We start from the raw sequence: 25198 nt of genomic DNA, 5'->3' as shown, positions 1-25198 counted from the left end.
TTCTTAGAAAAATGGTAACAATGGATGATTATATTTCCAAGTAATCTTCTTAACACAGATATAATTCTAATTAATGTGGGGAAATATTGAACACATTTGAAAGATTTTAGATTTGCTTGAGCCTCCCATGTAGAAATAATTGGAATCTGATTAGTCTCTAAATGCAGGGGGCATGCAGGATTTTATCATGTGTCCAAGGCTAACAAATAAATGAGTTAATACCAGCTTAGCTGCCACATAGCAAACATATGAAAACTGGTCTGTTCCTTACAAAGCGAGTGACATTTAAGCATTGTGAAGAATAAGCTCTTCAATAGGCTCGGATAGTTCTTCTTTGCAAGAAAGATTGCAACAGTGGCTGTGGAATCAATTCAAACAAAGAGAGTGATGTTGAAGCTATTTTTAATCTGCTGATGATGTCCTCTGCCGGCTCAGCATATTCACCCGTGGAGTGGATTGCAGTTCAGAGCCTGGCCAATATTTAATTTGACTGAAACCTTAGTCTAATACGCATTGCAGGGCTGATCACGACATTGCATATTTGCTTTAAATATGTGACAAATTGTTTTTAACTGGGCCTGTCCAGCATTTACTATGGAAGATGATGTAGTTTTAGGGTTCGTTCACTTGATTCATTTTAGCAGCAGAAAGCATATAGTTTTTTTTTTGTTTTTTTGTAGGAAGTGTCAGTCTTTTGCAGTTATAGATTCTGGTGATTTTATCATACAAAAGTAACTTTTTTTTGTCTTTGTTTATTTTTTTAAAAAATCACTGATTTTTTTTTTGTCACTGTCTCTCTATTTAAAACAATTTTTGAAATGGTTGAGTTTTGACACTAGCTATGTAGCAGCACAATAAGCTGACCTGTCCTGTTCTGTAGAGGTCACTCCTCCACAGCAATGATATTATTACAGACAGGACTACAATGAACCTCTATTATAAACCTTCTAATAGGTGGTGTGCACCACTCAGCCTCTCCTCCTTTTTGCATAGTAAACTTTGCACATGTCACAGAGCATACCCACAACATTCTCCCATAGCAGACAATGTAAAGCTCTCTACAAAATTTAGCTAAAGAGTATACCTGGATGCTGGCCCAGCCGGATGACAATAGGTATGCAGATGCAGGCTTTCCTACAGGAACACAGATTTGTACACAAATATGTATCACTACGTTTGACTTGGGGGGGTAATGGGCATCAAATACAAAGAGCAGTTCCTAGACTGTTGTTGGGTTGGCACTGACTAACCTGAAATGTAGAATCTACAGCACCTTCTAGTTCTTTCTTCTTAAACCCCGCAAGGGTGGACTTTACCAGTCGAATACCCACATCATCGTCCCGAATAGATGGTGAATTGGCTAGTAGTGGGCTAGGTTAGAGACAGTCACCACAGATTCGGATCAGTAACTGAGAGGAAGTGTTAACAGGAGTCAGACAAGGAATCGGGCAGATTAAGCAAAGAAAATCCACATAATGCAAGCAGGAAAATTTCACAAAACTCCCCACCAAGGCTGATAACCAAGCAATGGGATCACTGGAGTAAATCGCCTTTAAAGGGATTCTGTCACCAGGTCATACCGTTTGCCACAGAACCGAGCTCGGAGTCAAGAAGGTGGGGCATTTAGCCTGCTTCACTCCTACAACCTTGCAGAGTTACAGCTCTTTCCATATACAGAAAAGGGGAGAGGGCTGTCAGTCTCATGATGTGGGAGGGGAGAAGACTGCATGGCCCGCCTCCATGACTCGGAGCTCAGCTCCACGTTAAACTTTAAGAACCTGGTGCCTGAATCCTTTTAAGGTTCAAAGACCACAGCCAATTACAAAGACCATTCCTTGTAATGGGCTAATAAATGGTAACGTACTTAGGTGTAACTGCTGTTGTTATAATTGTGCATTTTTTTTTAATCATCCTAGAAGTCCACAAAACACTTGATGCCCTGCTGCCTCCAGACACCTATTTCCGATTCAACCCAATCATGAGTGAAGACACACCGTTGGATGAAAACCGCAAGGAAAAACTCAGTCAGCTACTGTTTGATGGACAGAGCTATCTAGAACGAAATGAAGAGAAACTCAAAAAAGCTGCCAAGGTCTTGAAGCAAGAGAGAACAACATTCCAATGTATTTGTGACTGGAGTAAATTAAAAATGGACATGTATGATGGCTTTCCACTCTCCAAGCTGTAGGGCTCTGACCATGTATGACGCAGAGGTGCAGATGTCCATTACCACTCAACACTTGTGTGCCGTTTACAGAGATAAAGGGATCATCGGGAATGAAGTTACTGTAATTGTTCCTCTTCATGCTTAGTGTGGAGCCAGAGGGATAGAAATACTTCATTTTAGACAGTTTTTACATTGATGGACACTGCATTTGAGAAAAGGAATGTACATAATATAAACCTTTTTCCTCATTTTTACTGGATTTTATTAATTTGTTGGATATGTTTGGTTTAGCTTTATACATAACTATTTATTACAAATGAAATGCTGATTTCCGTCCTTGCCTCCATCGTGTCTGCACTGAAAGCTCCACCCTACCCTCCACTATATATTGAGGAGGCAGTACTGAGCACTTATGTTGATAAGGTATAAAATCAGTTTTCTGATAATTCCATGACACAGCGGATGATTCCTTTGAACATGATTTTCCAGATAAATATAATTAAGCTGCATAAAAAAATTGAATAAATCACTTTGCCGAATTCGTAGTGATCCGCAGTAACTGTATGTCTTATAGCTCAATTAGGAGTCTGCTAAAATAGGCTAACAAAGGCTATGGGCTATCTTGGGGGGGGGGGGGGGGGGATGTTTTTTTTTTTTTCTTCTTTTCACTTAAATGCATGTATACCATTTCTGCAGTGCGGAATAAACATTGTGCATGGTTTGTCTTCTGCGGCTTCTACATATCATTATAGATAGAAACTGCAATCTAAAGCCCCATTTACACGCAAAGATGATCGCTCAAAATTAGTTCAGAAGATAAGGAGAATAACAGTTTGAGCGATCATTTTGCATAAGCTGCTAATGGGAAGTAATGCCCATTAGCAGTTTATTATGTTCATTTGCATGTAAATTAGCCTCCCTTTGCTGTGTGCAGATAACAGCAGGTGGTCTGTTATCTGCATACAGCCCCTTTGTTTTGCTACAGGACTGCAGCTGAAAACAATGCTATCAGTGCTCCCGTAGAGAATCGCAGCTTGCAGTCCCTGCTATCAGCTGCCCAGACAAACAATGGATTTTAGACTCAACATAAAATCATCGTTCGGCTGAAAAGCAAACGATGGTAGCGTTTACATGCAATAATTATTGCTTAAAAGACCTCATTTGAGCAATATTTGAGCGATAATCATCCCATGCAAATGGGGCTTAAGGCCCATTTACACGGAGAGATGATTGCTCAAAATTGCTCACACTACAGTTTGAGTGACAGTGTTGAGTGATCATCTTTGCATACTTCTAATTAGTTACTTAAGAGTTATGCAGGCGGAGTGGGATAGCTGGCTAGAAATGAGCGATGAATGAACAGCGCACGATGGCCGTGCGTTTAGACGCAATGTTTATTGCTCCAAAGACTGCTTTTGAGCGATAATCATTGTGTCTAAATGGGCCTTTAAGTCTCAGTAGAAGATCTGTCGGTGGGACTGCACTGTGGAGCTGATTATCTCTCTTCTCTCCTGCATGTTTTATCAGCTAATGTAGGACCACAATAAAGATAATTGTTGTGGTCATACATTAACTGATAATGTCCAAGAGAGGAGAGAGCAGAGGGAAATAAAGCAGTCAATCCTGCCTCACTGACAGATCGTCCACTGTGATTAAAGGCCTATTTACACACAAAGACAATCTTTTAACCGACTGAAAGATTGACAGCTTTAGCGATCGTTTTGCATGAAGTGTTAATGGACAGTAATGTCCATTAACACTTTTACACGCAAATAAAGCTGATAAAAGGCCTCCGGGAGCTGCTTGCAGAGCACAGCACGTGGTCTGAGCTCTGCACACAGCTTTATTGTTCTCGCATGTGCTGTTGGCAGTATACAATGTAATTGCCGACTCCTATGCAGAACACAGCGTGCGGTCCCTATTATCTCTCTCAGGCTGAACGATTAATTTTAAGCTCACCTTAAAATCACCATTTAGCCAAAGAGTGAAGTATGGCAGCGTTTAGGCTCAACGATTATCGCTCACATGCCGTCGTTTGAACGAATTTTGAGCGATAATCGTTGTGTGTAAATGGGGCTTTATAATGCAGTTTCTATATACAATGACATGTAGAAGCTGCAGAAGACAAACTGTGCGACGTTTTTAATGAAACCCTATTTAAAAAATGATTGTCAGGCCAAAATACATGCATTTACACTACCGTTCAAAAGTTTGGGGTCACCCAAACAATTTTGTGTTTTCCATGAAAAGTCACACTTATTCACCACCATGCGTTGTGAAATGAATAGAAAATAGAGTCAAGACATTGACAAGGTTAGAAATAATGATTTCGTCAAAGAATCCTCCTTTTGCACCAATTACAGCATTGCACACCTTTGACATTCTAGCTGTTAATTTGTTGAGGTAAGCTTGAGAAATTGCACCCCACGCTTCTAGAAGCATCTCCCACAAGTTGGATTGGTTGGATGGACACTTCTGGCGTACCATACGGTCAAGCTGCTCCCACAACAGCTCAATGGGGTTCAGATCTGGTGACTGCGCTGGCCACTCCATTACCGATAGAATACCAGCTGCCTGCTTCTGCTGTAAATAGTCCTTGCACAATTTGGAGGTGTGTGTAGGGTCATTGTCCTGTTGTAGGATGAAATTGGTTCCAATCAAGCGCTGTCCACTGGGTATGGCATGGCGTTGCAAAATGGAGTGATAGCCTTCCTTATTCAGAATCCCTTTTACCCTGTACAAATCTCCCACCTAACCAGCACCAAAGCAACCCCAGACCATCACATTACCTCCACCATGCTTAACAGATGGCGTCAGGCATTCTTCCAGCATCTTTTCATTTGTTCTGAGTCTCACAAACGTTCTTCTTTGTGATCCAAACACCTCAAACTTGGATTCATCCATCCACAACACTTTTTTCCAGTCTTCCTCTGTCCAATGTCTGTGTTCTTTTGCCCATCTTAATCTTTTTCTTTTATTGGCCAGTCTCAGATATGGCTTTTTCTTTGCCACTCTGCCCTGAAGCCCAAAATCCCGCAGCCGCCTCTTCACTGTAGATGTTGACACTGGTGTTTTGCGGGTACTATTTAATGAAGATGCCAGTTGGGTACCTGTGAGGCGTCTGTTTCTCAAACTAGAGACTCTAATGTGCTTATCTTCTTGCTTAGTTGTGCAACGCGGCCTCCCACTTCTTTTTCTACTCTGGTTAGAGCCTGTTTGTGCTGTCCTCTGAAGGGAGTAGTACACACAGTTGTAGGAAATCTTCAATTTCTTAGCAATTTCTCGCATGGAATAGCCTTCATTTCTAAGAACAAGAATAGACTGTCGAGTTTCAGATGAAAGTTCTCTCTTTCTGGCCATTTTGAGCGTTTAATTGACCCCACAAATGTGATGCTCCAGAAACTCAATCTGCTCACAGGAAGGTCGGTTTTGTAGCTTCTGTAACGAGCTAGACTGTTTTCAGATGTGTGAACATGATTGCACAAGGGTTTTCTAATCATCAATTAGCCTTCTGAGCCAATGAGCAAACACATTGTACCATTAGAACACTGGAGTGATAGTTGCTGGAAATGGGCCTCTATTCACCTTTGTAGATATTGCACAAAAAACCAGACATTTGCAGCTAGAATAGTCATTTACCACATTAGCAATGTATAGAGTGCATTTGTTTAAAGTTAGGACTAGTTTAAAGTTATCTTCATTGAAAAGTACAGTGCTTTTCCTTCAAAAATAAGGACATTTCAATGTGACCCCAAACTTTTGAACGGTAGTGTAAGTGAAAATAAAATTTCCCCCTGAGAGGTATCCATAGCCTTTTAAGCTGAATTTTTTAGAATTCATTGTGCGACGTACTTTGGGAGTTACTTATTGGTACATTAGATTAATGTACACCGCCTTGTGTAGAAATAACACTTCTCTGTAAATCGCAAGCTATTGGCTGCCACTTACAAGTAGGGAATTCTGTAAGATTTGAGTCCAGTGCCCTTAATGTGCAGTAAATCTGGGTTGTTGGACTTCTGGATCAGTACAAGGTGATTACAGCAAAATGTTAGTAAAAAGTATGACCTTTACTAATTATTAAGTAGCTTATATCTACATGTCAATGGTATTAAAAGGTGGTCCTACACTTAAAAGATTATTTATATGATGTACTGTATTCACAGTCTGTCCAAAAACAGCAAGAAAATAAATTGTATTATGATAAGCAGAGAAGTAGTTTTATATAATAAACCTCTGAAGTAATGGAGGGTTCACTCAGATACTGTCCAGTCTGCAGGAAGCCTGTTGTGTAACAGAAGGAGCTATGGATTTATGGGAAAAGATTCAGAATAACTTGTGTTTTTACATGCAGTTTAATTCTTGCTATTTCTATGCATGAAGAGAATGACCTGTTATATAAATAACATCTTTGCGTTAAACACATTTTGTAAGAATTTCAGATTTTTCTTTTTTTTTTTCTTTTTTAATTTTCGGTTACAATCTAAAGTTACAAACAAAAAAACCTTAAGCCTGGGTTCAGACAAGGCGGATTTGTCGCGGTTTTGCTGCGCAGAATTTTGCCGCGGCAAATCCGCCCGTGGCCGCTAATCTCGGGATTAGCCAGCCATGTGGACGAGATTTCTCAGAAATCTCGTCCACACGGGACGGCCAATCCGCTGCGGTAACTCCGGCTGAAACCACGGCTGCGGCCACCGCAGCTGCGGTTTCAAAAGATGCAGCATGTCTGTTTACTTTCGTCGCGGCCGCGCTCTCCTCTATGGGAGCGCCGGCCGCAACAGAAAAGCGAGCGGCCGGGCTGCTTCAAAGCCGCCGCGGAAAAACCCTGCGGCCAAACCGGGAATACGCCCAGTGTGAACCCAGCCTAACTCCTGCACTTTTCACACTGACCGCAGAGCCTAGTACCAGTCTGTCACTTTCTGATCTGGGAACTTTACAGCACTCATCTGACTAACATGACAGGTAGGATTACAGTGATAGGTAACACCTATATGTAGATAACACAGGATCCACCATTCACTATGGGTATAAGCTGTGACTATCCTCTCCCCCTCTCTGCACAATGACCCCCCGCACAGGTCACAGAGCATGTCTAGTACAGTCTCCCATACAAGTCAATGGATCACCTGCTCTCCATTGTGTGATGACCCTTGAAGCAACCGCAAAGCACATCTTTTAAGTGCAGCTCAGGAAAGATGGCCACCCCTATAGTTATGTACAGACAACAGAATGAAAAATGCTCTAATCTGATCAGGTTTTAATGAATACCAAAAAACATGGTGATCGAGCCCTTTTAAAGCAACTCTCGGGGCATTGCTAGTCCAAGACACTACATGCTGCTCCGACTGATCAGTGCTGCTCATGTGCTCAGCACTGATTAATCAAAGCAGGTGTAATAACTCCAATTAATGATGTATAGTAATGTACAGTGTGCATCGGGTAGTCAGAAGTTGGCGTGGCCATCTTTAACTGTTCAGTGGGTGTTCTCACATAGGGATTGACAGCCTTCCCAATATGACTGTACGTACAGATTGCTGTCCATCATTTGGTAGGACTGCCCAATAGACTCCTGAACCTGGAATGAGCAGGGATTGAACAGAATACAATAAGTTCTACTGAATCTTCGTCCACATATCTATACATCGGCCTGTTCTGTCCCTTCTGCGCTACATTACACAGGCACAGATAAAACGGCATGTTCAGCTTGACAGGTTTCCTTTAAGGGTATATCTTAGTGGAGATGAGGCGTTCAGACTTTCCTGCGACAGTGCAGATATTCTAATCCTCTTATGCTAATTAGTTTGAGGTTTTCCTAGTAGGTATTCTGTATTATGTTCTCACCATTTCATTAAAATGGCATATAGAGATATATGCTTATTTCTTACTGATAAGTCTGCATCTGTCTTGAGGGCAATTCTCTTAATAGGAGAAGATTCTTGCATCACACCAGACTGTTCTGAACTATAGATAAAACTAAAGCCAATATATTAATCTATAGATGGTTAGAAATGCGTTGGAACTCTGTAAATTCCGATATAATTTTTGCATATTTTAGGATTCTACTGGTACAATTTGCCATAATGAGCATTCTGTTTTATACTTGAAATATCTATTTAATGTATGTGTATAGCATTGCAGTAAACCTAATCTTAACATGTTCAATATTTCACACCAATGAAGAATTGTCACAGTGCTAACATGATGCCTGAGCTCATCACAATCTTTCTGCATTTCATCGTTTATTTGGTAATTGTTTTATATTAGACATTTGTGGTTTTTCATATTCTGCCACCATGTTCAAACTTGGAGTCAGGGCTTATTCAGACTAGCACACTATAATAGGGCTATTCAGACGGCTGTTGTATCACAAGGACCAACGATCCATGTGAAAGGAAAAACGTAGCATGAGCTATTCTGGTCCTATTAGCAGGTACTTGCCCATTCAAGTCAACAGATCTGTGAAATACAGACAACATTCATGTTCTATTATTTTTTTCTATCATTTTAGAGCAACAAAGAAACACTTATCTGTTCATAGATTGATCTGAGAAAATGTCATCAATGAAATCTGTGATCTCCGACGGCCTTCGGTTTCCAGCATGAAATGCCACTAACATGCTTATCCTCTTTGGTGCTTCTTAGAGATTTCTATTACTGGAATACAACATCATAAACAAAGGAACATTGAAATTACCAACAGCTTTCACAGTATTGTAGCAAATTCTTCACAACTGCAATTTCTGAGCAGTACCAGAGAAGTCAAAGCCATTTGTAGAGTCCTTTTCTGGAAATCAGTCATGTCTGAGTTCACAGACTTTACCACCACTACCCTCTTATATTTATGTCTTACCAAAGTATCATAAAAGGGGTATTCCGGGCCTTTTACTACTGATGACCTGTTCTCCGGTTAGGTCCTCGGCAGCTGATCCGTTGGGGTCTGCCACTTAGAATTGCCACCAATTGGCTAATCGCCTGGCCACCTGTTAGTGAAGTGGACCAAACATCGTTATCTGTTGTCAGGGCTGAAATTATAATGAACGGCTTCACTTTCATTGAAATCAATGGGAGCGATTCATTGTGGTTAAAGCCGTTAGTTTACTAAGAAATATTGTTCCCCTTGATTTTAATTGAAGTAAAAGCCATCTATGACACTTCTGGCCCTGAACACCAATGACAACATCTAGATAGCAGCAAAGACAGTGGGATGGATGATGAGCTGATTGGTGGGAATCCAGATTGACGGACTACCGTGGATCAACTATTGATAGTAAAATTCCCGGTATACCCGTTTCCCTTTCACCGGCATGGGTGTACAGTATGTAATGTCATGAACTTTACAATATAAGGGCTAGAGCTTAGATCTTTGACATCATATTGAAGTCCAGAATCCAAGCACATACAGAATACCCAGCTTCTTATTCTAGGCACAGTACTTGGGGGGTGTAGCAGTCGTTTGAAGTCCGAGAGTAGCAACAAAAGTATTAGGCCTCATGTCCACGGGGAAAATCAGATCCGCTGTGGATTTGTAACGCGGATTTGGGCTGCGGATGCACTGTAATTTGTCTTTTATTTTTCATGCGGGAGATCAATTGAGCTATGTGCTCTATGAGCTCCCGCACGCGTGATCCGCACTAAAATGGAGCATGTCCATTTTTTTTTTTTCATGCTCCATAAATTTTTTAATTACCATCCGCGGGTATTTATCTACCCGCGGGTGGTCAATGCATTCCTATGGGGCACGGATCCGCGTGCGGGAAAAACGCTGCGGATTTTAATTCTTATTTTCCCAGTGGACATGAGGCCTTACTCCCGGGTTCTGTTTGTCCAAAAGAAAGTTGGGTAGAAGCAAGATCACAGCCTGTTCCTATCAGCTCTTTACCTATACAGCCTCCAGTGACTCTGTAGGGGGAGGTAGGAATAGGATGTAGCAAAAAGGAGAAATTTCTGCGCTTGTAGAGTTTGTGGATGAACTCTAACAATCCGTAGAAGAATGTTCCTCAAAGATGATGTATTTCTATTTATCCCACACAACAAAACACAAACAAAAAAAAACAAACTAGGTAGAACATATATGGGTCTGACTCAAACATTAGATGTATAGGGTGCAATGCGTTTTCTGTAGTGGAAGGGGGAAGAGCGCTTTTTTCATGTTATCACCCTCTTCTGTCAGAGAAGCTATGCACTCTTTAATCAAATGTAAGGTGATCCATCTTTGTTTCTCCTATTGAGTGAGAAGACAAGCCATTACATATCTATTCGCCCCTGCGCATAATTGGGACGTTTGCTGTTTCTGTGATGTCTACCACCATCCGGCTCATTGATACTTTGGTTTATTGAGTTCTGGTGAAGATATCTGCATGTATGAATTCTGCACCTCTTAAACTTTTATCTATGGTAGACATTAAGACTCAAACTAATTTTTATGCAGTTTTTTTTTTCCCAAAATGTTTAACTATAATGTAAAATTTCATGAAGGAGTCCATGCTTGTAAAGTGCTGGGTGGAGTTTCAGCAACATACCAGGTGTCTTCTCTCAAAGTATATGAATATGTAGGATAGCTATAACTGGAGAAAATAAATAATTTTATAAATCAGGTTACATTTGTGTTTTGTCAAGAGTGAAAATTGTCTAGGCAGTGAAAGAGTTAAAGAAAACTTAATTAGTTTTTCGGTACAGATAATTAAAACAATTACCTGTACTTCAATGGTGAAGAGATTACTTACCATCAAAGACGTTTATCCATTCCAGAATTTTATGGCATTTCAATAATAAATTGGAGTTACAGAAACAACTGCGTTTCTATTGACTTAAATGGAAACTGGCAGAGAGTCCGTGATCAATTCTTTAGGAAACGGGGACTGAACACCCCAATTCTCAGATTTAGTGTTATTCTTCGTTAACCCCATTAGGACCTGTTCACATTTGACAAATTTGATGTAGAATTTTGGTTGCAACAGTGAAATACAAGTCATGGGATTTACAAACTACTTTTTAAAATCTAAATGGGTCCAAAAATCCGTTGATCAATTTTATATTCCATCTTTACAATGTTCTCTCAACTTTTTGATACAGCACTGTGCATAATATTCAATTTATTTCTGTTTGCCTGCAGTCCCCACTAGGGAAGCTCAGGAGCTCACATGCTGGTAATAAATAAGTCTGTAATACTGTATATGCAGTAAGCTCCCTCTAGGGCCAACTACAGGCAGAATTTTTTTTTTTTTACTCTCTAGGTCTATGGAGGCGATTTGGAGCTCTGTATCAGAAAAGGTGGCTCCCATCCACTATAAAGCTCTATCTAAAAAAAATGAATCCGAACAGAAGGTTGTCTCTTTCGTGACATTTGATGGGTCATTGCCATTAGGTCTAGTACTGGTAAAAACATTTAACTTTTGCAGGATGGATTCTTTCTAAAATACACTTTTGGTGTCACATGTGGATAGATGGTGGTAGTGCTGCTGGAAGAACAGTGTATAAACAAGTACTATGTACTTGACCAAGAAGCCCATAGCTTTATCCTAAACAATGTCCCTTGAGATGTTATAATTTGTAAATGCTTTAACAAATCAATAGCTGTGAGCCACTTAAAGCACATAATTCGCTGCACCAGGAGCAGCAGTACCTAGCAAATAAACTGTATAATGTAAGAGAGAAGCCAACAAAACCTACACAGTCTGCATGAAACAGAAATAGCCCACTCTTTTTAATGGATTCTTTGAATTTGTAAACATTACTTTCATCAACAGTAATACCGGAGGGAATGAAATGAAAGTGGAGCAAACAGCTGCTCGCACAAAAGGCAACAGAAAATATGCCATGTACAGTTTACAGAGAAATCCTTACTTCACTCGATCAGGAATACAGGAAAATACCTGTAATCCAGCATCAATGCAGCTGGAGACATACAGAATTATCAAATATTCTGGATTGCTTTCAGAGGAACTTATATGAAATTTAATTTTTAGGGACCCTTCACATGGAATAGGCCACACGACGCACCTGAAACTTGAAGATGGCGTAAAACCTGCCTGCAATTCCACATCAAAATCCACAGTTAGACCTGCAGATGTTGGTGTGGAGTTCCGCAGCTGCAGATTCGGCTGCATCCTGTGGCGTAATGCCATCCTATGTGAAAAGTCCCTAAACATGGAGAGCCTTCAGTAATTCTGGCCCAAATAAAATGTTACCACACTATTTACAGTTTTATCACTATCGGTTCCCTACTTAGTCTTCATCTGGTCTTGACAAATTCTTCATAGTAATGCGATTATGTCCTAAAAAAAAATGTTGGTTTATCAGATTTTGTAAATTATCAAGTGCAAGAAATGTCATGTACCTATTATCAATCTATTACGTGTGTTTATTCTGTCCTATAACCTCTCTTACCTTTCTGGAGGACTATATTGTCAGGATTAGAGATGAGCGAGTATACTCGCTAAGGCACATTACTCGAGCGAGTAGTGCCTTAGCCGAGTATCTCCCCGCTCGTCTCTAAAGATTCGGGGGAGCGGGGAGGAACAGAGGGGAGATCTCTCTCTCTCTCCCCCCACCACCACTCACCTGTCACCCGCGCTGGCCCCCGAATCTTTAGAGACGAGCGGGGAGATACTCGGCTAAGGCACTACTCGCTCGAGTAATGTGCCCTAGCGAGTATACTCGCTCATCTCTAGTCAAGATCATTAATTACTTCAGAAGGGTCGGTGATCCAGGGATTATTCCGAGTGCCACATTGGTGCCAGAAAGGAATTTTTTCCCCTTAACCCCTTGAGTGGCACGCCCGGAAATTTTCCGGGACATGCTCCACTGCTCATGGCGATATAGCCCGGGCTATGTATCACTATGGGAGCTGCAGAGCACAATGCCACAAGCTGTGGCATTGTGCTCTGCCTCCACAGTCCCACAGAGAACAAAGCAAGGGCTTTGAGAAGCAGGAAGATATTGCCGATATGCCGGCAATCTCCTGCTTCTACATCTCCTGCTTTGTTTACAGGTTGCCATAGAGACCATCGGCTTGTCAGAAGCAAGCCGATGATCTCTGTGGCAGGGAAAGCTACTGCTTGGCTGTCAGAGGACAAGCAGGCACCAGCTCTTACAGCAGGGATCAGAGAAAACCTCTGATCTCTGCTGAGTTAACCCTTTACATGCTGCAGTCTATGTGACTGCAGCATGTAAAGTGCTGTCACTGCAGCATGTAAAGGGCTGTCACCATCGGACCCCCGGAAAGTGATCAGGGGGTCCTGATGGGTCCCTGTGGAAGTCCCCTAAGGGGACAAAAAAAAAGAAAGTTAAAAAAAACAAAAGTAAAAAAATTATAAAAATAAATGAAAATAAAAACACTTGTCTCCCTTTACTTTGTAAAAAATGTAAAATAAAATCACACGTGGTATCCCTGCATCGTAATGACCCAGAGAAGGAAGTTGGTACATTATTTAACCCCTTGATGACATGGCCCCTTTTTTCCCCATTTCTTTTTTTCCTCCCCGAAACATAAAAACTGTATAAACTTGGTATCGCCAGAATCGTGTTGACTCAGAGAATAATGTTATCATGTTATTTATTCTGCATGTTGAACGCCATAAAAATGAAATCCAAAAAACAAATGGCAGAATTTTTTTTCCCCCCATTCTCCCTACAAATGTTTTTACAAAAGTTATGCAATACATTATATATACCCAAAAATGATGCCATCAAAAATTACAACTTGTCCCGCAAAAAAACAAGCTCTCATATGGCCTGGTCAATGGAAAAATGAAAAAGTTATGGCTCTTGGAACGCAACTGCAAAATTAGTTGCAATTCAATGATTATACCATTTAAAAAACCTGCCCTGGTGGGCACGACAGGGTGGTAGGTTAAATGGGGAAAATTGGCTTCTACCTCATTGGGTTTTTTTTCCCTGCCAGTGGGTCAACACTGACGGGTGAGGGATAATAGGCTGAACTGGATGGACATATGTCTTCTTTCGGCCTTACATTCTATCTTACTATAAGTCCTGGCACCGTACCATTGATACATTGCTTTGTTTCAGGTACTCCTATATTGTTGAATTGCATCTTTATGGCGTGCACATTGCCCACTACTAGTGGTGAACGATCAGTGGAATAAGTGGTTCATGTCCGGATCTGGCCGATTTCACCAAAATCATTGTGAATTAGGACAGTCAATTTTCACTCTCATTACACTATTTTACCCTCCAGAATGTTACCAATACAGCCAAAGCCCCTCAAATTGCATGAGAATACAGCCACACATCTGGGAAACACTGTACTCTCTCCAAAGTTGGTCAAAATAGTGTACAGTAGTTTAGAGGTCAATAATAGCACAGGGGTGTCACTGAAAACAATAGTAGGCCCACATAAGGTCTCCTAGATCAAAAATTGTACCACGGAAGACAGCAGGAATGATGCTTGTTTTAAAAGCAATGTCACAAATTTTACAAGGACAAATTCTGCCAAGTGAACACAACACTTAAGCATGGGCCACCTCCTTCTCCATCATCTCCTTCCAGGAAAAAAAGGAGTTACCAAAAATTACACCAGGGGAAACAGCAGGTGTGGTGCTTAGTTAGAAAGCAATGTCATAAAGTTTGCAAAGGACAAATTCTACCAGGTGAACAGAATAGCCAAGCATGGGCCTTCTCCAAGCTACAGCTGTTTCTTGTGCTTTAGGAAATGTCTGTTTTGGAGGAAGGGAGGAGAAGGAGAGCAGCAGCAGTTCCACCAGCATCAAAATCACCTTGAGGGCAAAGTGTACTCCTCATGGAAATATGAGAGCTCTAACTCTGTATTTCCCTATTGAAGTATTTTTCATTGGAGGAGAACAGCAACAGCACCTTGATGGCACAGTGTTGTATTTGATATAAATCGATACTCGGTCATATGTGATTAAAAATTGTCAGCGCCCTAACTAATTAGGCCAGGCTCACACGAGTGTGGGGGTAAAACGTGGCATGTATAACAGCGGTTTCCCACTGTCTTAGCTGGCATATCACCACCCACAGCATATCCCACCCACTCTATCATGCACAGTCTTCCTTGTTTCATTTTTTAAATTTCAATTTTCTGCTTTTAGCGATGTTGCGTAAAAATGCTGCCATAACAATAGGGTTTTAACGCTCATAATACGTAGTAGATTAGAACATGCTACATTCTTTTGCATAGCAGTCAAAGGACATAATTCAGTTTAATCTATTACTTGGGTGTGAATACCGTGTTTCCCCAAGAATAAGTCCTACCCCGATTTTCAAGCATGGGCTTAAAATATAAGCCCTCCCCTGAAAATAAGCCCTAGCTACACTACATGAAAAAAAGCAATATCCACCTAGTGGACGGTGTTCAGGGTTCCTTGCACTGGTCTCCGATGCTGCTGCAGGCTTCTGTGTAGCCCTCTGCGGTGACAGAGCATTATTTCCTGGTACTGGGACTTGAAAGCTCTGCCTCCAGCAAGCGATTGCTCTGATTGATTCATCGAGTGCCGCGTCAGCGCTCCATGTGGTGGTTTTATTGCCCTATTTTTTTCCTTTAGCTATCAAAATTATATTTGCTGTGTTTTTTTCCCCGTGACATATAGGGCTGTTTTTTAATATCTTTTTCACTGACTTTTTTTCAATTTGTTTAGTTTTATTGGGGGTAAAAAGCTAAAAAAATGATTTTCTTTCATAACATTTCTAGTTATTTTTTTTTAATTAGTATATTTACACAAAAGTAAAGTATGGGAATGGGTTCCTCATTTTGTTTCGGACATTTTGATATATAATATGTGTGGTTTTGGTTTACAGGGTTTTGGTTGATGTCAGTTTTGGGTTATTCTCTTTCTTCTGTATATATTAATGTTTTATTCCATAATTTTGTTTTATTGATGTATGTAATTATGTTTTTTTTTACTATCTATGTCCCCCATGACATCATAAAAGACCTCTGGGGACGTTCACATGTTTTTAAAATGTTTTATTTGACACTTTCCCACTGTAGCTGGGGCATCCATAGGAGCCCCAGTCACAGGGGAAAACAACTCTTGCAGTAACATTAGTCACTGGCAGAGCTGGCCAGGGTCTAGTATGACGCTCCAGCTCTGCTATAGCAGGGAACCCCAGCGGTCACATGACCCTCCAACCCCCAGAGTGAAAGTTACAGTTTACTTTCACTTTCTAGTACATAGTGCTCATTGAGCACTGTGTAATCAGGGAAGCAGAAGGCCAAAAGGGTTAAATACCTCTCCTGCTTTCTTCTCCAGGTTATCAGCTGTCACTGACAACAGCTGATAACCCGTTCTAGCATCTGATTGATTGCAAAGCAGGAGGCTTAAAGCGCCGCCGTAATTTTACTATCGCCGGTGTTTTAAGCCTAGCACCAGGCGCCGTCAATTTACAGTGCCTGCTACTAAACGGGTTAGCCAATCACAGCCATTCAATGATGTCATTCAATGAATGGCTGTGATTGCTTAATCGAGCGCCAGCTCAGATTGGCTGACACAGTGCTCAATGAACCAATCGGAGCAATCACTTGCTAGAGGTGGGGTATTCAAGCCCTGCTACCAGGAAGAAATGCGCTGTCCGCATTCAGGAGAACACCGCGACCCCCTGATAATAAGACACCAAGCCTCTTTTGGGGCAAAAATTTATATAACAGTTTCTTATTTTCGGGAAAACACGGTATTGTAGTGGTTATCCCAAGAGGCATAAATCCTAAAGGGTTTGTGTCACTACAGTTTTTCTTTTTTTGGCATGGGATAAAAGAAAAAAGAGCATACTCACCTGTCCTCAATCCCCTAAGACACAGCTGAGGAGCTATCACAGACCCATCCCTAGTGTGGACATTCACCAGAAATCAGGTAACTGACGCAGCGACAACATCCTGAACTCCGAGCATCATAGTCTCTGTTTGGACACAGGTCACCTGACTTTCGATGGACGTCTACGCCAGGAAACTGGGCTGTGGGAGCCACTCAGCTTTGTCTCAGGGGGCCAATGCGAGGTGAGTAGGCTCTCTTTTTTTCTTTTTTCCCATGCCTAGTTGCTTTTTTTCTCTTTGCAGTGACACAGCCCCTTTAAAAGAGCAGTCACTTAAGAACACAACTCACTATATTTACATGGTTGCACCTGAATGCTAACTCTATCTTGATGGAATTCTGGCAGCCTAATTTACACCTACAACTTATGTTGAGCTGCAATACCATATGTGATGGCCATTTGCTATGACAATCTCACAGCTGAGTATTTCTTCTACACAGATATCTGTCCCGGGGAAGGGGAAACTTAATCGGAGAAGTTAACCCTTTAAATGCCCAACCAATGTTCGGAGGTACCGTTGGCCCCACCCTGATGAGATTGCAGGTTGCTGTGAGGTTGCCATGGCAGCCAGGGGCCTTCTGAAAGGTCCCAGGGCTGCCATTGCAGAGTGCTTATCAAGCCAAGCCTGTGGCGTATCCTGATAGAATGACTGTCAGATTGCGGTATGATGTGATGCTATGGCATTACATCATACTGCAGGAACGATCAAAGCATCGCATGTTGTCCCCTACGCGGACTAAAAAAATCTGTAAAAATAAGTTTAAAAAGTTTTATTATTAAAAAAAACAAAAGCTAATACAAGTTAAAAAGAAAACCTTTTGCCATATGTATAATAAAAGAATCTAAATAACAAAACAAAAATGCATATTTGGTATCACTGCATCAGTACAAATCTGACCTATCAAAGTAAATACATTATTTACCCCACACGGTGAATGTCGTCAGAAAAAAAATAAAGAACAACAGAATTGCACTTTTTTGGTCACCCCATCTCCAAGAAAAAATTTAATAAAAAGCGATCAAAAAGTCGTTTGCACTACAAAATGGTACCAATGGAAACTATAAGACGGCCCCATCGAGGTAAAGCTTATCTCTACATTAGAACCAGTAGCAAACGGAAAAATTGGTTCAGTTCTCCAGGAACCCAAACCCATCCTTCTTACACCAACTCTTGAGCCACTTGTTTACCTCCCTAATCTCCTGCTACCTTTTTGGTGTGGCTCGTGGTACAGGTAGTATTTCAGAAAATACTATTCTGGAGGTCCTTGCCCTAAGCTTACATCATAGGTTCCAGAAATCGATTTTAAGAACCTTCCATGTACTTCTAACTTTCTCATTGCTGCTAATGTGCACTATGACCGCTGGTTTCTCGCCAGTCCCTTCCAGTAATCTGTCAACCTGATCTGCGATGTGTCATACTCTAGCACTGACGAACACAGTCTTTGAGGCAGATTGCTCTGTTTGACCCTTACTAACAGGACCTATCTAATATGCCCTGCACTCCTATTCCACTTCTTACTGCAGCAGTGCTAATGCTCTTATAACATTCTCCTCATCTACCAATTTTACAAACTTGTTGGGGTGTACAAGTTCAGGACTAGCTTTCCTGACACTTTTCCCTGTACCTCTCCTAACTGTCATCCTGATAGCTTCCAGATCACCCTGCACTCCCATGCTATCATCCAACTCCACACCTGCCCTAGCAAATTTCAGTGAGAAGCAAACTCTGGAGGTCATTGCCCTAAGGTTGCATTCAGTTAGATCCAGGATCCGTGCTTCCAAATGCGCAATGTGCTCACATTTTGTACAGCAGTATGCCCCCTCGAACAGCTGTTCATAGACTGCATACATGGCACAAGATGTACACTGGATGGCATTGTCAATGATGGAGCACATTGTAAATGGGGACAGTACAAATGGATTAGATGAAAATAATATATGTAAAATTACAATAAGCAGTAAGTAAATGCAAGTGACTTTTCCAAAGCCCCTGAATCTAAAGTCCCTAATTTCAAGTCACACGCTTAAGAAACAGCACACTTGGAATACAGTATGCACACTCACTTATGATTGCTTTATATACTTCTTATCTGTAATGCTCCGACTCCTCCTCTGTTTGGAAGAGTGTTCAGAATATTTCAATTAATTATTGAAATGTGTAGCACTTCTCAGAATTGTTTAGGTAAAACAAAATAATGTGTAACAATGCATTCTGTTCTTCAGCAAGATGCTTTACAAGTACATTAAAACTATTTCTAATTCAAAGTCAACTACCAAGGTCTGCATGTCTGTGCATAGGGAGGAAGCATGAAAATGCCATTTCAAATTGCTCTGCTATGGAACAATTTGATCATTTGGAGCTTCTGCCTGTATAATAATATTAGTTATCTTGTAATCTGCATTCCACATCCAGATCTGAGGTGTTTAATCATATTGATATATGTTCTGAGATACTTCCCTTTACTTACTTAGCTTTATTATTTGTGTTCTAATAACCGGCTCATGTTTGCAACTGTATAGGTAGTGAGCTTTCAGCCAAAGTCAAACTAGCAGAAAATTACAAACCCAACTCAGTAATGACTTGAAGATGCACACATATATATATGTATATTTATATATCGGAATGAAAAAAAATCATATTCATCTCACCTTTTCCACTCCCTCTCATCATCCATCTGGACCCCGCTTCTTGCAGCAGGTCACAGGTGCTGCGGGTCATGGCCAATCACTGGCCTCATCACTGGTACGGCTGAGCCAGTGACTGGTTGCAGTGGTCACATGCTTAGATGACATGTGACTGGCTGTTGTGATTCTGGACTGAGAAAAGTGTAGACCGGCAGGGTCCGGAGTGACAGCAAATAGAGAGAAGAGAACGTAAAGTTGAGGTCAATAGATATTCTTTTACATTCCTTCATTGCTTTTAAAGGCAGCTTGCGGCCTTACTGAGTAGGGGATACAGGGCAGAGGCAATAGTTCTGTGAGGTGGGGCAGGCATACAGGGGCTGTGTTTGAGCATTCACATGTAATATTACTGTATAGGGACAGGGAGCACAATTACTCAGCAGGGCCATACAGGGAGCACAAATTAGTCTCTGAGGCCATGATGGGAGCATTATTACTGAGTGAGAAGCAATTTTATTGTGTGGAGGTTACTAAGAGCAGAACTTACTTTTTGCTGCCTACAAGGGACAGAAAAGGGGGAAATACAATTACTGTATAGGGCACCACGAGTGGCATTATTACTATCTGGGGCACTATGGATAGGGAGAATGTGTAGAATGTGTGATATGGTAACAAAGCCCAGCAGTATGGGAAATCAAACTCTCCCACTGTTGTCTTATGAGCCCACCAGCAGAAAACAAGCAGCTGATTACAGCAGAGAGTATTCTGTCCATATGGAGCAGCAGGCAGGCTGCGGTTAAATATCCTATGTCTGCTAATGAAGTGCAAGGAAACTGTAAAAAATTATATTTTCCTAGTCCTTTCCTGCTCTACTATTAGATTCCATAATGTAAAGGTCCTTTTACATGGGTCGATTATTGGGTTCAAATGTTGCTACAGAAGCTCATTTGCTAACAACTAGGCCTCTTTCACACGAACGTGCTTTTAACGCAGAATAAGTGCGTGAAAAGAGTGCTTCTAAAAGAACCAACGGTTTCCTACAGAAGCGTTTATGTAAAGGAATTTTAAATGTGCAAAATACTCGCACTTTCCAAAGATGGAATGCCCGCATTTAACGACTCTTTCACACGGGCGCTGCGATTTTCATCCGGATGTGTGATGGCCACAGCGCGACCGAAAATCGCATGAATGAGAGGAAGCCGTAACCAAGTCACGGCTGCATCTCCCGTTTATGCTCCCGTTCAGACGGCTGAGGGCGGTGTGTGTACACTGCACTCGGAATACCGTTGCGCGAGGGCAGAGAGTTTGGCTCTGCTAAACTCCCTCCCCTTCTCTGCCCCTTGCCGGCTGCCTGCAATTAGAGGTGGCGGGATGGGGCAGGAGCTAGTTTTCTAAACTCCTACCCCTTCCCATTGCAGACAGCCAGCAACGGGCGGAGAGGGGGCGGGAGTTAGTGTGCTAATCTCCTGTCCCACCCCCTTACTTTGCCAACAACCTCCCTTTTTCAGCAGCTCCCATAGGCTCTCATAAGAGTCTATGGGGCTGGCCGCCGTATTCCATCCGGAAGATAGCTCCAGAACTATCTTTTCTGACTGGCATAAAAACAGCTGACCGGAATGCGCACCGTATGCGCTATATTTGCCGGACGGTCATTTTTACGTACCGCAAAAATGGCTATCTGAACGGAGGCATTGGAAACCAATGCCTCAGATAAGTAGCGTATATCTGCTGGCCGTGAAAATAATTTGCTCATGTACATGGAGGGAATGAGCGCTCACTGACATGCTAATTATTGGTCAGTGGCTGTTATCTTATCTGTCCATGTAAAAAAAAAAACATAAGGAGGCATTTAGGACAATGAGAACAATGGGGATTATTGTGGGATATCTAGTTGACTGGTGAGCTTCCCTTCCTAGAATGGAAAAAGAAATATTTCAATAGAATTTCATAACATACGTCTCATATTTTAGTGCTACTGTTGGTTGTATTAAGGTATTTAAACCCATCTGCACCGTATAAGGTCTTTAGTAAATGGGATCTTTAGTAGAAAAAAAAATTACCAAAATGTTCACTACGTTTTCTGACATGTGGATCAGATTTCCAGAAATGATCTATTTTGTTATTACAACCCATCTATTCATTAAAATACGTCTGATATCATACCAACCAAATTATCTGTGCATCTATGACTGTCTTTATACGTGTTATATTTCTCCTATAACTGTACCACACATATATTAATCATCCCGATTGTCTTCTTCATGGGAACATTTGATGGTTTTTGTTATGCATATGATGACAATATTCATGTGGTTGCTAATGGGAGTTGACAGCTTTAATGTCCACACCTGCTGCTATAGGGTGACATGAAAATATAGGACACAACAGTGGTTGATTCCCCAGCTTTGGCTTGTCTAGACAATGAAGGGGGGAAACAAAGACTAAATTATACTAAAAATAACAATAGTATGTTATAAATGTGGTGAGATAAAACCTAAAAAATGCTTATCAGAAAATGCTGCCTTGCATAAACTATAAAAAGGCTGACTTATATTATTCCTCAGGCTCAGGGCTGAGCTTGTGTTTTGCACAGTTTATCCTGTTATTACCGAGTATTATGTGTTTTTCCATAAGACTGCTAAGGATTCATGATTTTAACTGCATTAGCTATCACAGTGCACACAGAATAGACAGTTACATGTAAAATTCAACACTTTATATGCTGTTTCCACAACAATGGAAATGTCATCCTGCACTTTGATCAGCAACGTGACAGCATAATCCTGCCAGCAAGCTATTGATCAGTGGTTGTCCAATTAATACTTTAAATAAAACGTTGTAGTTAAACAAGGTCAGGCCCATATAATTAATGCTTTGCATATTTATGCCACCGCCATTCAGCATCCTGACACATTTTCGGTGTTGAAGCAGGAGTGTCTTTTTCTAACAAACAGTATTGGCTTTTTCTGGATGAGGAGTTTTCGAATAATGTTGCTCAATACCGATTTGCATGATCAAGTGCAAGCAGTATGTAAAACTATACCTTAATATTTAGATAATTGTACCAGATTGTTGAATGCTAAACATACTACAAACACATAGTAAGATAAAGCCAGCAACACATTACATAGATGGCAGCCGAACAATCTATTCCCCAGCTGACCTATAAAACCATGAATATACATCCTTTGCTCAGCCAATGGCATTTGTTAAAACGAATCTATGAAGGGGGAACAAATGAATATGTTGAAAGCCAACAAGCTTGATCGTTCTTTCTTATTACATCTGCCATTAGAGGATTTTTTAAACTGCCTACGTACACATTACATCATTGGGCAACCCTACAAAAAGTGTCACATTTGCCCAACATCTAATGTGTACAGATAGCCTAAACGGGTTGAACCAAGATCACAATTAAGTTATCTCCTATCCACCCCCCAAATTCGAGAGTGGGGGTAGCGTGTCCCTCTCTGCCTGTTACTGCGGTGGTTGCTTCTTCTTCACCCCGCAGTGATGTCAGAATGAATGGAGTGCTGGCCAAGCATATGCAGTCAGCGCTCTATTCATTTCAGTTGAGCTGACAGGAATACCCGAGTGCTTGCCACTTGGCTACTTTGGTAGTTCCATTGAAAGTGAATAGAGTGTCAGCACACTTGTGGGACCAGCACTCCATTCAGTCTCTTCCTCACTGTGGAAAGGGGGGGTTGCAATAAACCCACAGTGACGAGAATGGGGAACACTGGTCCCCTGTTCTCGAGAGCAGTGAGGATCTCAACAGTGAGGCCCCAACTGATCAGCACGTTGTCCCTTAGGGGTTATGTCCACGGGCGGGCCTGAATTGTGGTAACCGCGCGGATGATCCGCAGTCCAAGCCGCCCATAGGCAGACATGGGCATCCGCAGCTTAATTAACCCCTTAAGGACATGGCCTATTTTGGGCTTAAGGATGCAACGATCTTTGGCGGATTTTCATCTCCATTTTTCCAAAGTCATAACTTTTTTACTCTTCTGTCGATGCAGTTGTATAAGGGCTTGTTTTTTGCTTGGCGAACTGTAGTTTTTGTTGGTACCATTTTTGGGTACATAGACTACATTATAAAACTTTTATTTTTTTTATGATAACAGGGAGAAAAAAACGCATCAATTCTGCCATATATATATATTTTTTTCTTTTACAGCATTAATTATGCAGCATAAATGACACGATACACTTTTTTTCTGCGGGTCGGTATGACTACAAAGATACCAAAATTGTTTTTTTTGTTGTTTTTTCCGCTTTTCTGCAATAAAACCCCTTTTTTTGGAAACCTTTTTTTTTTCTAAATCGCTGCATTGAAAGTCCTGTAACATTTTTATTTTTCCATGGATGGAGCTCTGTGAGGGCTTATTTTTTGCGAGACGAGTTGTAGTTTTCACTACTATCACAGACTGTAATCCTAGTAAAACTAGGATTACAGTCTGTGATAGTAGTCAAAGTATATACTGGTCCACTGCAGCGGTGATTTTTCGAGTTGTAGTTTTCATTAGCACCATTTTGGGGTACATATGGCTTTTTTGATCACTTTTATTGCGTTTTTTGGGAGGCAAAATACCAAAAATTAGCATTTTGCCTCAGTTTTTAGCGTTTTTTTAACGCTTTTTGCCGTGCAAGATAAAAAGCATGTGCAGCTTATTGTACGTGTCGTTATGGACATGATGATTATGGTTTTAGATTTTTTTTTTTACCTTTTTTTATGCTAGTATATTGGGAAAAGCACCTAAAAAGGTTTTTTGCTACATTTTTTTTACATTTTTCTTTTTTGTACATTATTTTAATTTTTTTTTTTTACACTATTTGTGTCCCCGTAGAGGACGTAGATCATAGCACCGATGATCGCTATGATAAGGCATTGGAGGACTTCTCTCCTGCAATGCCTTATCGCTTATCACAGCGATCACAGGCACTGGCAATACAGGGCGTCGGTATCTGGCGTCCTGTTGCCATGGCAACCAATCAGTCTCTCCGCGATTATACCGGATGCTGATGCGCCCGCCCACATTCACAGAGGAGAAGACGGAAGACCTGCACAGCCATGTAGAGGATCCGGAAGGGTAAGTAATGTTCTCCTGCTGTGGGCAGTGTGGGATTCCGCTGCAGGCTCCAGCCCATGAAATTTGAGACACCCGTGAACATGAGGCCTTTTTCTGTGGGCCTATGATGGGGCACAAATGTTTATCATAGGTCCATTTGAAAGTACACACAATCAGCTGACAAATCTGCAAATGCTTATTCATCAACTAATCTTGTCTTTTATGCAAGCATGAAACTTTTCAGGCCACTTTCACACATGCCTCTTTTTACTGCGATTATCAAGTACATTAGGGAAAAATTTACTAGGCTGAACAGAATCCAAAGGCACTAGTATTGCTATGGAGCTTCCTGCATCACACTTTGCTCCAAAGGCTAGTAAAGTAAGATCAGTGGAATGAACATCACCGTTTATTACGGAGAGGAGAAACACACTGTTACCATACACAAAAATGTGAAAGGGTGACTGGCAGGAAAAAGAGCAAAAATTATCATCGGTGCAGTCAGTAGCTTAAGTCAATACTGCTGTCTGTAATTTTTAGAAGAGGTGAATGAAAG

At 41.2% G+C, this 25198-nt stretch overlaps 1 protein-coding gene across 2 annotated transcripts in view; it reads left to right on the top strand.

The window, feature by feature from the left end:
• Positions 1 to 2418, top strand: part of PNPLA8 (patatin like phospholipase domain containing 8) — a 52326-nt gene extending 49908 nt beyond the window's left edge. For both annotated transcript variants that reach the window (XM_066591762.1, XM_066591763.1), the window contains exon 10: positions 1917 to 2418. In XM_066591762.1, coding sequence (XP_066447859.1) covers positions 1917 to 2188 — 272 coding nt within the window. In that variant the 3' untranslated portion in view covers positions 2189 to 2418. The remainder of the gene's footprint in view (positions 1 to 1916) is intronic.
• Positions 2419 to 25198: the final 22780 nt, after the last annotated feature.

Source organism: Eleutherodactylus coqui, chromosome 2 (genome assembly GCF_035609145.1).
Source record: "Eleutherodactylus coqui strain aEleCoq1 chromosome 2, aEleCoq1.hap1, whole genome shotgun sequence".
Taxonomy (NCBI): Eukaryota; Metazoa; Chordata; class Amphibia; order Anura; family Eleutherodactylidae; genus Eleutherodactylus; species Eleutherodactylus coqui.
This window is presented reverse-complemented; position numbering and strand designations above follow the sequence as displayed.